Below are 14,080 nucleotides of genomic sequence, written 5' to 3'. Positions count from 1 at the left end.
CCCCAGCGAGTCGGGTGTCCAGTGTCTGGGTTGTGGGCTGGGTGGGTGAAGAAACCACTGGCCTGAGCCCCCCCACAGTTGGTAGCTGTGGCAAGAAGGTGTGGACAACTTAGCAGGCTCCCTCCAGTCCTTTTCCAGGTGGCTCCAGTGCTCCCCAGGGGAGGTGGGCCCCAGAAGGACCCTCAGGAAATGGGGGGAGGGGCACCTGTCATGTGGACACTGGAACCTGTGGAACCCGCCCCACCAGCCCCAAGCTTGAGGGGGCAGTGTCACCACAGAGCATGGCCTGGCTGAGACACATGTACTTTCTTGCTTGGGAAGGGGTCTGGGGACGAGCAGGACCCAAGGTTTGGGTGGGGTTGGAACTATTTGAGGCCCAGCCTCCTGCCATTGCCATGTGGCTCCTCTGTCCAGGTGCAGAGGCCATCTGCCATAGGACTGCTGGAGGCTGGCACAGTTGGCACTGTCCCCACAGCAGCCAGTCACAGCTGGTGCAATGCCAGCATCTCTACTGGCACATTCTCAGGCTTCCTTGAAGGACGGGGCCACCAGAATGCAGGTGACAAAGGCAGGTGCCCAGCCTCTGAGGAGGGATCTGGCACCTTGGAGTGTCTGGGCCACCTTTCCTGACCTGGTGCTTGGCGCAGGTCACATCTAGGGTTCCAGCCAGGCGGGGCAAAAAGGGGGTCTCTGCAGTGTGGCCCTCCTCACGACCCAGGCTTCAACAGCAAGCTCAGCGGTCGGTCACCAGAACAGGCGCGTTGTCTCTGGAGGTGACCACTTGCGCCTGAGCCAGGATGGAGGACGAGTGCCCCTGGGTGGGTGCTCAAATCTGCCCCGCCAGCTTGCCTCTGGCTCAGCTCTGCCTGGAGCCGACCATGGACATAGCCTGGGCTGGCGTCTTGTGCTTGGCTGGGGTGTCTGGACATGAAAGAGGGTCAGCAGGGCTCTTCTGTGCTGTCCACCGGGACCACTGCGCCCCACCTTACTCGAGGCTGCACTGTAAGCAGCGGCTGCTTTAGGGGCCAGCCATGGCTCTGACCATTCTTAGCCTTGGTCCATACCAGCCAAGGGACAGCTGGCAGCCGGGGTCCAGGCTCAGGTTCCCCACCTGGGTGCCCACCGTGCAGGGACTGAGTCCGCAGGGCCTGTCAACGTGAACTGGCCCCAGCCGTCCTACTTCCTGCAGCCTGGAAGGAGTTAAGGAAGGACCTCAACTCTCCCTGGGGACCTGCCTGCCCACTGTTGCTCAGGTCCAGCTGGAGGGAGAAATTTTGGTCTCTCTCCTGGGGCCAGAGGGCTGTGAGGGAAAAGAGCTCTTTTGGCCCAGCACAGCCACCTGGGGCGCAGGCACTGACCTCCCAGGGGACGGGCCCAGGGACTCGTCTCCCATCCCCCTGCTGGCTCAGGACGGCAGGAATCCAAGAGGCCTGGCTGGGTGAGGGCAGCCCCTCAGGCAATAAGGGTTGGCCCTGTGCCCCCAGAAGAGGGGGCAGAAGGACTCTAGGGCAGCCCTCGCTCAGAGGTCAACCAGTCCCTCCCTTGCCGGCTGCAGGAGTGGTACCCAGGACCATCAAGGTCAGTACAAAGCTGGGAGCCTAGTGGGTCAGCTGCCAGGCTTTCAGGCACCACCAGGACCCTGGGGTAGGGGGTCCTGCCAAGGGGTCTGGGGAATGTGCAGGAGAGCCTGAGTGAGGTGGGTGATAGGAAGGGGCTGATGGGCTGTGGGCCCCTGGTGGAGTATCCCCACCCTGAGGGCTCCTGGGCCATCACCGTGAAGGGGCTGGGGCTCGGCTGGGGGGCGGGGCCAATCCGTGTTAGTGGTTCCCAGGGTGGGTCGTCCTCCTGGAAAGAGGTGCGGGCTGAAAGAGGTGTTGTTTCCAAAGCCTGTGGGAGGGCCTAAGGAGGTGCAGCACCGCCGCAGCCACTTGGCTCCTTAGCACGAGTACGGAGACGCTGGTCAGTGGGGGTGCCCGCCCCCGTCCACGCCCCCGGGCCAGCCTGAGAGCCAGCTGACGGATCGTCCATGTGAGCCCTCCCCCTTGGAGGCCGCCAGCTTCGGGGCGGAGGGGAGGGTTTATTTGGCGGCGGCGCCGTCGGCGAGGGCACTGCACGCGCCAGGGGAGGCCGGCACAGTCCTGACCCGCAGGGACAGGAGCGCGTCTCTCGCGCCGTCTGCGCCCTCCGCCCGTGGTGTTGCCCGTCGAGCCGCTGCTCGTCCCGCGCAGACATGCGTCAGCAGCAGCCAGTCGTCCCCCGGGGTCGTGCCTCTGCGCGGGGACTCTGAGCGCCGGCTGCGTGGCCCCCATGAGCGCGCGCGGGCGCACCTGCGTGCAGGGCTGAGCTGCAGCGGAGGTCGGAGCCGCCGGCCGCCATGCGCTGGGCCTGGGCTGTGACCGTGGCCTTCCTCTGGCCGTACCTCGTGCTCCTCGGGGGCGTCGGGGCCCGGCGGGAGCCCAAAAGGCCGCGGCAGCCGGGCCAGCGCACCGAGTCCCCCAACACCACAGTGGCCAACAGCGAGGGCCTGTCTGGCTCCCCCAAGGTACGTGGATGGGGCGCACGTGGGGGCTTGGACTCACAGGGCGCCATCCTCTCACCCCCAGGCTCTGCCCTTCTGGGCTCTCCAGGCACCATTCCCATCTTGGTGGGGTGGGGCTTTGGGCAGGATCCGCTGCAGACAGGATCCCCCCCACATACACACACACACCGCCTGCCCCCCCCCACCCCCGCTTGCCCCGAGAGGAGTTGGGGGAGGGGAGAGGCTTCGGAGCCCAGTTACACTGAACCCTCTGAAGCCTTAGGTGCCATTAGCCGTAATTGCTTATTTAGAAGGGGTGGCTGCGCAGTTGGGAACCTGAGTGGCAGTACCACTCCCGCGGTTGGAGAGGCAGGTGGCTTGGATCCTGTGCTTCCTGGAGGTCCTCACCATCACCCAGTGCTGTGTGGCCAGCAGCCCCTGTGGCCTCTGGCATGGGATGTGCTTCTGTCCTAGGAGTCCCTCTGGCTGCAGCCTGCCCTGGGTCCTCTGAGACCCTCCCACACTTGCCTCAGTTCCAAATCTCTGCCCTCTTTGGCTGAGAATCTCATGAGGGTTCTTAGAGCTGACCCCAGGGGTTGCAGGATTGGGAGGAGAATGGAGGTTGCCAGGGCAGGTTCCCCCCCTTTTCCCCGCCACCAGCCCTCATGCCTTTGATCCTGGCCTCCTGCAGCCCAAGGGCGTCTCCCAGGCGGCCAGCCTGGCTGCTCTCAGCCCACGCGGCCCACTGGAGCCCTAGGCCCCATTTTCCAGATGGGCAGGCTGAGGATACTGAGTCCTTGGGCCCCGCCAGCCAGTCAAGAGTGGGCTGTGGCCCAGGGAGGGCTCTTTGGTGACTGTTTCCTGCCCTGCCTGCTGGCCCACCCTGCCCAGGCCTGCCCCTCTGGAGACAGACAGGGGAAGCTCTGTCCAGGTTGAGGCCTCAGTGGGGGTGCCCCAGGCCCTGTGACATGCCCCAGGATGGCCCTCCCCACAAGTGAGCACCCCTGTTCCTCCTCCAGATGCCACCCAAGCACCTGGGCCTCCGGAGCCCCTGGGTCCCTCACATGCAGCCAGGGTCTGTGGTGGCCAGGGGAACAGTCAGAAATCAGGGGACTTTTGCATATTTTTTACTTCTCTCTCTTCCCTAGGTAGGGCCCAGGTCAGGGGTGGGAGGCACCCTGCTCACCTACCCATCCCAGCCCCCCAGGACAGAGGCCTGCCTGATCCACTGGGAAAGAGCCCTGGCCTTCCCTGGCAAGGGGGCTGTGCCAGCCATGGGGTTCCACTCACACTGCATTTGGGGCTGAGGGCTGGACCTTGAGCCAGGACTCCTCAGCTTATCCTGCAGCAACGGCTCTCTGGGAGCGGCCAGTGGCTCTGGCCCAGCCAGGCCAGTATTTGCTGTGCTCCTGCCCGTCGTATGGGCTCCTGTCTGAGTCCAGCACAGACTTCCTCTCCAGCCCACACCCCCTTAAAGAGCACGAATGTCCTTCTCAGACTCAGGCGGGTCCTCCCTGGTGTGTAGTAGCTGGGGTGCTTGGAGGGCTGGGGGAGGGGAGCACGCTCTCAGGCAGCCCTGCTCTGCAGCCCCAGCCCTTCCTCCAAGAGCAAGGGGGCGGGCCGGCTGTGGCCTGGGGAGCAGGGCTGGCCGGAGTGCAGAGGCTGCCAGCTTGCACACCTGATGCCAGCACAGCACAGGACCTGTGCCTGCCTGTCGCCAGCCTAGCCCAGTGCTCCGGGACTCCCTGAGATGCTCTCCACTGCCCGCCTCAGCCAGGACCAGCCCTGAGGGACACGGGCTGGTCCTGTGTGTACATGGGTGTGCCTGTCTTCTTGGGAACTGCACAGTGGGAGGGGACAGGTCACTCCAACAGACATCTAGAACAATGCATCTGGACATCAGGCCTGGCTTCCAAAAAGCCCCGAGCCGTTGCCCTGCCTGTGGTCCTGGTCTGTAGTCCCCAGGGTGGCCTGCTGTCACCTCCCTTGTGACTGCCCCAAGTACTGCCATGGTGCCCTGGGCCCTGAGTTTCTCCGCTCTCCCTTGGGGGCAGCAGGGAGGCCCCAGTGGGGCCTGGGTCAGCACACTAGCCCCTACCCCTTGGCCCTTCAGCCGCCCGAGGCCTCGGGACCCGAGTTCTCAGGCGCCCACATGACATGGCTGAACTTTGTCCGGAGACCGGATGATGGGGCCTTGAAGAAGAGGTGCCGAGGCCGGGACAAGAAGTTGGTGAGCCCGGGGTCTCAGCCCAGGGCAGGGGTGGCTGTGGCTCCCGCTGGGATCCTCACACCCTCCTGCCTCTCCAGCGAGGCCTCTCCGGCCCCCCAGGGCCCCCAGGCCCCCCTGGACCCCCAGGACCCCCTGGTGCGGAAGTCACCCAGGAGACCCTGCTTCGGCAGTTTCAGGAGGTGCTGAGAGGTGAGGCGCCCGCCCCCACTGCCCCTGGAGGTTCAGGAGGCTCCCCAAGCCCTACAGGTGACCCCAAGCTGCTGCCCCCACCCTTTTCCCCACAGAGGCCACCGAGCGTCGGTTCTCGGGGCCGCGGGGCCCGTTGCTGCCTGAGGGGACGGGTGGGCGGCTGGTGGCTGAAGCCTTCCACTGCCGGCTGAAGGGCCCGGTGCTCGTGGACAAGAAGACACTGGTGGAGCTACAGGGCTTCCAGGCAGTGAGTGGGTGTGGGAGGCGGGGTCTCTGGGGCACTGCTGGGGGCAGCCTGCTGGGTTGGCCCTCAGGTGAGCAGGCCCACAGCCACCACGGAGGGCACCCAGCCCATACACGCAGTGGTGGCCTGGGGGGGCAGCCACCAGGGGTCAGGGCTGGGTCCCGTGTGCCCAGACCCCCACCTTGCAGCAAGGTGGGGACTGCTGTGACCAGGCGGCAGGACTGCCTCTCCCCACTGTGGGGGCCTTCAGGGCCTCTTCTACCCCCTGGGCCCTGAGGCCTGTGCCCAGAGGCCCCGGTGGGCGCAGGCACACAGGTCATGCCTTCTGTCCTGCCTACCCCTGTCTGCTTGGGGTGGGAGCTGTTGGTCACAGGCGCCTCCCCCAGGCCCTACAGCCCATTGCTCACCTGCCATCCCTCCAGCCCACTGCCCAGGGTGCCTTCCTGCGGGGGTCTGGCCTGAGCCTGGCTTCGGGCCGATTCACAGCCCCAGTGACCGCCATCTTCCACTTCTCAGCCAGCCTGCACGTGGGTGAGTGGGGCCAGGTCAGGGTGCATGTGGGGGTGGGGGCTGGGCCTCCCAGGTGGGCCCCGACATCTCAGGTCCCAGGTGCTTCCTGCTGCAGCCCTGGTTTCCACTGAGGGCCTGAACGGGGCCTGTCATGCATCTCCCCAACCCGCAGCCCCCCGCCCCACCCCGCTTCTGCTCCATCCTTCCCGAGGCTGCTGCAGCTCATTGTCCCTACAGACCGCAGGGCACTGCAGGGCAGGTCACGGCCACGCGCCCGGGACACAGTGCGGGTGCTTGTCTGCATCGAGTCCCTGTGCCATCGCCACACGTGAGTGGGCCCTCCTGGGGCTACCCTTAGTGCTGGGGCTGGGTGTCTGAGTGTGGACCGTCCTGCTCACAGAGAGGGGAGAAGCACCCCCAAACACAGGACTGCCCTGAGCACTGGGGTGGGGTCCAAGCCCAAGGATCTTCTGTGCCCTCAACCTCGGCACTGTGTCCAGATCCCTGGAGACCATCTCGGACCTGGACGGCAGTGGCAGGGTCTTCACGGTGTCCGTGCAGGGGCTGCTACAGCTGCAGGTGAGGCCGGAGGGGCTGGACGGGTTGGGAGGGAGCCTGGGCCTCCCAGCTTCGGCGTGGACACTGCCCAGCCCAGCAAGTGGATGGACACTGGTCATGTGGCCACTCAGGACCCGGGACCCCCATAGCCTGGGGCACGTGCCACCTGGTGGGGCATCATCACTCCACATACTGCCCATGGATGGCTGGGCCCTATGGGTGGTGACGTCCACTGTGGGGTGTCTGCAGGCTGGGCAGTATGCCTCCGTCTTCGTGGACAATGGCTCTGGGGCGGCCCTCACCATCCAGAGCGGCTCCAGCTTCTCTGGCCTGCTCCTGAGCATGTGAGGGCACCGACAGGGCCGAGAGGAGCTACGATGAAGACCCTCTGAGGGCCACGGGGACCTGCCCTCTGTCAAACCTGTGGTCACAGCAATAAAGCCCCCAGCCCTCCCTGTCGCCTGGTCACTGTGTTGTCATGGGGGTGGGAGTTGGGGTGGGGGTGGACGTGCGGCTACGGGGGGACATGTGGCTTCAGGACACGCTCCTCGGGTGGAGTGGGGGTGGGGTGGGGAGTGGGCCGAGCCCTCTGCTGCTTCAGTGCAGCCCCCACAGCTCCTGTCCCTGCTGGGAGCCATGTTTACCCTAAGGACAGGGCAGATGTCCATCCAGGCCCCCGCTCAGCCTGGCCCATGGCCTGGGACCGCCCCTCTGCGTGCACAGGGCCAGTCCAGCCTTGGAGGGCAGCAGCCTGTGCACACTGCAGGGCCCGGGGCCCAGATGCGTTCAGCCTGCATTGCTCAAAGCCCCAGAGGTCGGTGAGCAGGATGGTGGCTGGAGACCATGTGCTGTGCGAGTCGGGTTCATAGGGTCCTGTGGGGGCTGGTGCAGGACCCCGCGCAGGACTCGTACATGCACAGGGCTGGGGGAAGGGTGTCCAGGCCCAGGCTGGCAGGGCACCTAGCTTCTGACTGCCTTCCCCTTGGCAGCTGCCACACCAGGTACATGCAACCTGCCACCCCCAAGATGGGATCCAAACTGTCCCAGGTGGGGAAGCCAAGGCCCTGCCCACAGTTCCTGTGGACTTGGAGACACTGCCCCCACCCCATCTTGGCTCTGGCAAACCCAGACCAAAGAATGTAAATTGGTCCTGGGGCATCTGGGCCTCTGCAGAGCTGCCGAGATACCATCTCTGGTTGGCACCTGGGTCCTGGGTAGGCAGCCCCGCCTGGACCTGGAGCATGAGGCCGGCCCCTGACCCCTCCACAGATGCCCCAGAGTGGGGGTGGGGCTCGCTCCACAGCAGGTGCCTGGAGACCTGGGTTCCAAGGCTGAGCAGAAAAGGGTGTCCTTATCCTATAAATGGGGGGCAGGGTGGGGGGAAGACAGGGGCTAGGGGCTGCAGGCTCAGGGGGCCAGAGTGGGAGATGGGGCAGGTGGAGGCTGGAACCTAAGGGCCATTACTCAGCCCCACTCCCTGCGGACCCTGACTGGCCTGGGGTGCCACAGGAGAGACCCTCCCTGCAGCCTGCTGGGTAATGAGCCAGGAGAGCCCTGGTGCCGGGCAGGCGCTGGTCTGCGCAGTGGCAGGCTTGGCCGCTGACCCGTCCCCACCTCTCTCCCTGGTCCCCCCAGAGTGGCGTCAGGGGCTGGGGGAGTCTAGGTGGGTCTTGGCTTCACAGGAACTGCAGGCGCCAGCCGGGCCTGAGTGGGGATGTTCGGCGTCCTGTGAGGGGGGGCCGTGGGCACTGCGCTACAGTCCCTGTTGAGGAGGTGGGGAGAGGAGGGGCACACAAATGGGTCCCTGCCCCCCACTTCCCATTACAGGGTCCTGTATGGGCCACTGTCCAGAGCGCAGGCTTGGCTTGGCTGTAGGCACCAGTATGTGCTGACCACCTGTTTACGGGACCCCTCTGGGCACTCAGCAGGGGTGCTGAGGGGGTGGCCAGCACCCAGCCACACCCTTTCAGCCTGGGAACGCACTGCATCCAGGGGCTCTCCTGACGGTCCTTCAACACCAGCCAGTCCCCCAGCCCGCCTGGCCCGCGAGGGGGGCAGGTCTCACCTCCTTATCCAGACCTGCTGTAGGGACTGTGATGACAGAGATGGAGACCCAGACCCAGAGACCGAGGCCCAGGACCCTGCAGAGAGCGACAGACAGATGAGAGATGAGGAGACGAGAGACGACGAGAGGAGGGAGGGGCCAGGCCAGCCCCTCGGAGCCCACGGTGGGCAGGTGGCCAGGGCCCCCAAAGCCCATCCTGGCGCCCGACTCTCCTGCCTGCTGTCTCATCTTCCTCCCCGTGTCTGGCCCTAATCAGAGGTCATTAGCACTGAGCTGTGAGGCCCCTGGAATGTGCTGCCCCAGCCCCTATGCCCAGACCAGCCATGAAGGACACAAGCGGCCCCCAGGGGGGACAAAAGACCAGCACAGGGCAAGGCATCCGAAGGCCTGCCCTGTACCCAGCTGTAGGCGTACCATCTCCCAGGCCCGACCCAATGCTGGTGTAGGACAAGCTCCTTGGGCCCTGCAGTCATGTCCACCCGGCCTGAGCAGGGGTCCTGTGTGTGTGTGTGTGTGTGTGTGTGTGTGTGTGTGTGTGTGTGTGTGTGGCGGGGTGCAGGCTGGGCCAGAGCTGCTGCTGCTCAGGGAAAGGGGTTCGCTGTCGGCCCTGGGGTGGAGGGGCCTGAAGGATGGGGCTGTTTTCCTGGCCTGGCCTATCTGGTTTTGGATCTGGGCTTTGGGGTGGCCCGAGCGTCTGGCTGGGGCAGAGCCAAAGTGGCCAGCACAGTGCTAGCCGGCCTCTGGTTGACCCTGACCTGAGCCTCACCCCAGAGCAGCAGGATTGCTGGGCTGACCCTCATTGCCCAGAACCTCAGTCTGACCTGCCGACTGCCAGGTGGGGCTGGGGGGGCTCTTGGCCTTGTGCGTCCCAAGCTCTGGTCTTGCAGCTACAGCCAGGCTGCACCGGCCCAGCCCTTCTGGCCCCGAAGTGACCCAGGGAGGCTGGGGGTGGGCGGGTCTCAGTGTTGGGTCAGAGCCTGCCCCCCGAGAGCCCTCGGCTGCTGTCCGGTTTGAGTGCAGACAGGAATGTGGGCGTCTGGCTCCGACAGCTGGAAAGTCCACTCGGGGGCCAGGAGCAGCCGCCAGCTGGGCAGCCGGGCCTCACCCCACGCCCTGGCAAGGGAAGGAGGGCCAGAATGGGGGCTCCCGACTGTGAGCAAGAAGGCGGCCTGGTCCCTTCCAAGGTCCCCTCTGGGGTTGTGGGGTGGGACAAGCAGGGGTGAGGCTTGCAGGAGAGGTTGTGGTCGGGGTCCTTGGGCTAGCCAATGAGCCCACCATGCTAGATGGTCGGGCTGGCAGCCACAAAACTGCTGGACCCCGAGGTGGGGAAGTGCTGCTCCCCTGGGCCTCAAGCTGGACTCAAGGTGTTAGGCGGGGAACCCCGGGTGACAGGACAAGGAAGAGGGGTCCTCCCCCAAAGAGGGGCTTCCAGCATCCTGTCTTGGGCCAGAGGCTTCTGGGGTCAGCAGGAGCCATCATCTTGTCCAAGGCTTCCGTCCTGCACAGAGCTCTGAGCCAGGCCTGGGCTGTGGCCGGGGAGCAGGGGAACTGTGTCCTGGGGCCTTCGCTCACTAATTGAGCTTGGCCAGTGCGCCTCATGGGCTCCGAGCTGTGCGTGGCCTCAGGGCCCTGCCTGGGGTCAACAAGGTGCTGGATCTACAGCCCCAGCTACCTAAGTGGACCCAGGAGCTGAGGCCTGCGCAGCCTGGGGTCTCACACAGCCAGGCCCTGGAGGTGGGTGGGTCGAGGTGGTGAGAAGCACGTCCTGCCCATGCCTGTGCCTGCTGCCGCCATCAGCACGTCTGCCTGCCTGCATGTCTGACGGGTGGCCTGGTGGGGGCGGGGGCTCGGGGACAAAAGGCCTTTGTTCAGAAGGGTTTGGGGTGCAGCCCCACTCTCGGGCAGTGACTCACGGGTTCCTTGTGTGATAACATCAGTTTTGCAACAGCCAGTGTGTCACACACAGTCATAGGTGGGGGCAAGGGCAGGAGGGACCCCCACCTGCGCCCGCGGCCCCTCCAAGCTGTCCTGTCAGAACCTGGGTGTGTGAGGGGGTGGCAGTGAGAACAGGAGTGAACAGGAAGGGGTGTCAGAGGGCCAAGCAAACCTCCATTTCTGAACTGAAGTGTCTGCAGAAGCAGATTCCCAGTTCCCCTCCCATATCCCTGAGGCCCTCGCAGCAGGACACAGTGAGGCCAGACCCCAGGAGACACTTCCAGGCTCTTACTGTGGATGATGCCCAATCTTTCTGGGGCTGGCGAGCCAGGACATGTGTGAGGCTTGAGCGTGGCTCAGGCTATCCACACTTCACTCCCTGTCAGAATCAGGTGGGCAGCTGTGGCAGGGGTGCCAGGGCCCCTTGGGTAGGGTCTGGACTGCTGAGACCCTCAGACGTCACTGGAGGGAGGGGCCAGGGCTTGGGTTTCCTTCTCCTCGGGTCACCGGGCGGGGTCAGGCCCCGGGTCAGTGGGAGGCCATGGAGGTTCAGCCGCCTGCAGTGTTTAGAGGACAAAGCTGACAATGTCTGGGACCCCAGGGCCACTTTCTGAAGGCCCTGGCTTCTCACCAGCCTCGCATGTACCCAGCTCCATGCCAGCTGAGCCTTGCCTGGTGGACCCTGCTGGCCAGGGGCAGGAGCCCTGGGCCACGTGTAGGAAAAGTACAGCAACCTGAGCACCACCTGTGTACGTGGGTACAGGGGACTGTTCACCGAGTGGCCAGACCAGCAGCTGCCCCTTGCTGACACCCATACCCCCACCGTCCAGGCTGCCCAACAGCTACAGAACCCCCTTCCCAGGGCGGGGTAGCTTTTACCTCCAGGTTCAATTGGACACCCCTCTGTAGAGAACCTTGACCCTCACCACTGTCCGGGAACCCCGTGGCCAATCCGAGATGGCCCAGGTACAGCCTCTAGTCTGCGGCCGGGGTAGGAGCCTCTTCACCCCCATCTTTAGTTTCTGCCCAGGCTGCGTCTTCAGGGTCAGCTTGGCCAAACCCTGCCCCTCCCTGAGGCTCTACTCTCCTCAGGACCCCACCCGTCGGTCACCTACTGATGCCGCACCTGTGCCCAGTCTTCTGGTGACTGGCTGGCTTCCAGAGCGGGTTCCCAAATCTCTGGGACCTCCCAGAACAGGTCCCCCTGGCCCGGGTCTAAGGGTCCCAGGCGCCCTGCCCTTACCTCACAGGAGCTGCTGATCTTTCCTGAGTCACTTGTTTGCCATGTGGATCAAGGGGACGGTCAGTGAGTGGGGTGTGCAGCATCTGTGAGCAGCACAGCTCCCGCTCCTCCACTGCGGCCGTGGGCCTCCTCTGTGACTCCCGCCAGAACAGGCCATGGGCAGAGCTCCAGCTACAGGCCGTGGGACGCCTTCCGAGGCCACGCTGCAGGTCTCGCTGGTCACTGTGGCTGGCCAGGAGGCAGAGGGGAGAGGCCGGCTCCCCATGGGCGTCTGGTGTGAGGATCTGAAGCGAGGGCAATGGGCAGCGGTGGGGGGCCCACAGCACCAGCCACAGCCAGTGTCGGGGTTAGGAGAGGCTGGGAACTAACTGGGGGCCAGTGGGGAGTGTGGGGGCCTGGGTTGGTAAGCACTTCCCCAGGGAAGAGAACTGAGGGTGTGAGCACACCCTGGCCTCAAAGAAAGGGGGGTGGGTGGCCACAGGGGCCACGTGATGGGTGAAGGGACCTGTTCCAGCTCCCAAGGCTGTGGGGAGGGTCCTTCCTGGGGATTGGGAGGTGACCCCCCACCAGGGGAGACCCAGGAGTGGAGGGTCTCAGGGTCTCAGGACAAGGAGACCCACAGGAGTTTGGACTGACACCCTTAAAGAGCCCATGTTTGCTCCAAGGCCCAGCCTGGGCGATGGTCACACACAAGGGCCTTTCACCTGCTCCCTGGACTCACGTGGATGTCAGTCAACCCAGATTAGGGGGAAACACAATTCAAGAGCCCAGACCCAGAGTGCAGGCACCAAGGAGCAAAGGAGACATCACTCCATTTTCACTGCTCTCCCCCAACCCTGCATGGCTCTCCGCGGTTCTTCTGGGGGCCCCGAGAGCGGGGGCACCTGGCCCGCTTTAGGCCTGTGGACAGCTGCCATGGGCGGCTCCCTGGGGTCCCGGACGGCGAATCAGCAGTCTTACAACGTGGATAGGGTGCCCAGGCTGCCCCAACAGACCCGTTGGGTTCTGGGCGGTGAGCCAGTCAAAAGGGGCATGGGCCAGGCCTGCGGATGGAGCCAGGCAGCCCAGGGACCAGCTTCTGAAGGCTGTAGGATGCCTGGGCATGTGGCCATGACAGGGCCGTGTCCCCCCAGCCCAGGCTGCACAGGTCTGTGCTGAGCCCCAGGAAGTGGAGACATGGGCCCCAGCCAGCTGGGAGGCACAAGACAAGGGACATGGGGGCTGCACTGGCGCCCTGGGGCTGCTGGAGGAAACCAGGTGCAGACAGGGCTCCTGAGAGCAGAAGAAATTTGTTCTCGCCATCTCTGGAGGCCGGAGGCTGACAGCTGCGCTCCCTCCAGGACTCTGGGTAGAACCCGCCCCCTCTCCCAGCTGCATGGCCTGCTATCACATGGCTGTCACCCCTGCAGTCCTGTCTCCTCTTCTTGTAAGGACACTAGGCATGTTGGAGTGGGGACCACTCTAAGGCCCTCATCTTACTTTAAATGACGTCTGCAAAGGCCCTACTTCCAAATAAGGCCACATTCACGGGTACTGGGGGTCAAGTCTTGAACATACTTTTGGGGGATGCAATTCAACCCAGGGCCCTTGGAACCATGACAACAGCCAAGTGCAGGCACGACCAGGTGGGGGGACAGATGAAGACCTCAGTGAAGGTCTGAGGGGACCCAGACACAACTAGCACTTTGCATCCTCAGGCTGCAACCAGGGCAGCCGCTAGACCCGTCCAGAGCGACCCAGGGCTGGTCCAGAGCTGAGCCTTGATGACTTCAGAACAGACTCAGCAGGTGGACAGGTGAGGGGCTCCTGGGGCCTTGTGATTAGTAGGTGGTCTGAATGGACCTCCCCGAGGAGGTGACGTTCAAATGAACCAGGGACGGTGGATGCCTGAGCAGGGGACATGCAGGAGATGGCTGGCAGGAGCCTGGTGTGGAGAGCGGTGGATGCTGCAGACAGGAGCAGGGGAGAGGGGCCACAGGCTGGAGAGGTGACGGGGGGACAGGCGGAGGGCCGAGGGCAGTGGCTGCAGGCCCCTGGGCGCTCTGCTCACCCCCCTGCTCCAAGCACCAGGCCAAGTGCGGAGCAACAGCTTGGGGGCTGCTTGATGGTCCTTCCCTGGACCCAGAGGGTGTTGTGGGCACAGCTCGGTACTCAGAGAGCCAGACCCCAGACTGCAGCTCAGACTGGACGGGTTTTTGCCTCTGATCCTTTCTGCTTTTATCCTGTGCACAAGGATGCTGGGGACCGTCCTGCACCCCGAGCTTACTGACTAAACCTAATACATACAGCAACACTGTGGGACAGAGCCCTGCCACAGTGCTCTGTCAGGGTGACCAGGAGCCAGCCGTGTGCACAGGAACAAGGGGTGGGCATGTGCAGGCCCTGGGAAGGCCTGGAAGCCACCAGTGCCGTGGGCAGGGCATGCCTTCTGGGGGCTCAGCCTCAAGCCTTCAGTCCTTCCCAAAACATGCTTCCTCTGGCAGGTGTGTCCTGGGCAAACCCCCACAGCGCACCCCCAAGCCCCCACCACCCTTCTCGGGTATTGCCAAGTCTGCCACACTTGGTGAACCCAGGCTTTGCGGGTCTGG

At 64.6% G+C, this 14,080-nt stretch overlaps 1 protein-coding gene across 1 annotated transcript; it reads left to right on the top strand.

Moving 5' to 3' along the window:
• Positions 1–1,925: 1,925 nt before the first annotated feature.
• C1QTNF12 (C1q and TNF related 12) lies at positions 1,926–6,702 on the top strand. Its single transcript, XM_074334332.2, has 8 exons — positions 1,926–2,542; positions 4,632–4,748; positions 4,826–4,937; positions 5,033–5,184; positions 5,604–5,712; positions 5,929–6,019; positions 6,192–6,270; positions 6,499–6,702. Exons 1-8 carry the CDS (start codon positions 2,375–2,377, stop codon positions 6,595–6,597), a joined length of 927 nt encoding a protein of 308 aa, XP_074190433.1. The 5' UTR covers positions 1,926–2,374; the 3' UTR covers positions 6,598–6,702.
• The last annotated feature ends 7,378 nt before the right edge of the window (positions 6,703–14,080 follow it).

This window comes from Rhinolophus sinicus, chromosome 14 (assembly GCF_057876585.1).
Source record: "Rhinolophus sinicus isolate RSI-liver-muscle chromosome 14, RSI-T2T, whole genome shotgun sequence".
NCBI classification, from domain to species: domain Eukaryota; kingdom Metazoa; phylum Chordata; class Mammalia; order Chiroptera; family Rhinolophidae; genus Rhinolophus; species Rhinolophus sinicus.
The sequence above is the reverse complement of the archived record's forward strand: the minus strand, read 5'-3'. Positions and strand labels throughout refer to the sequence as shown.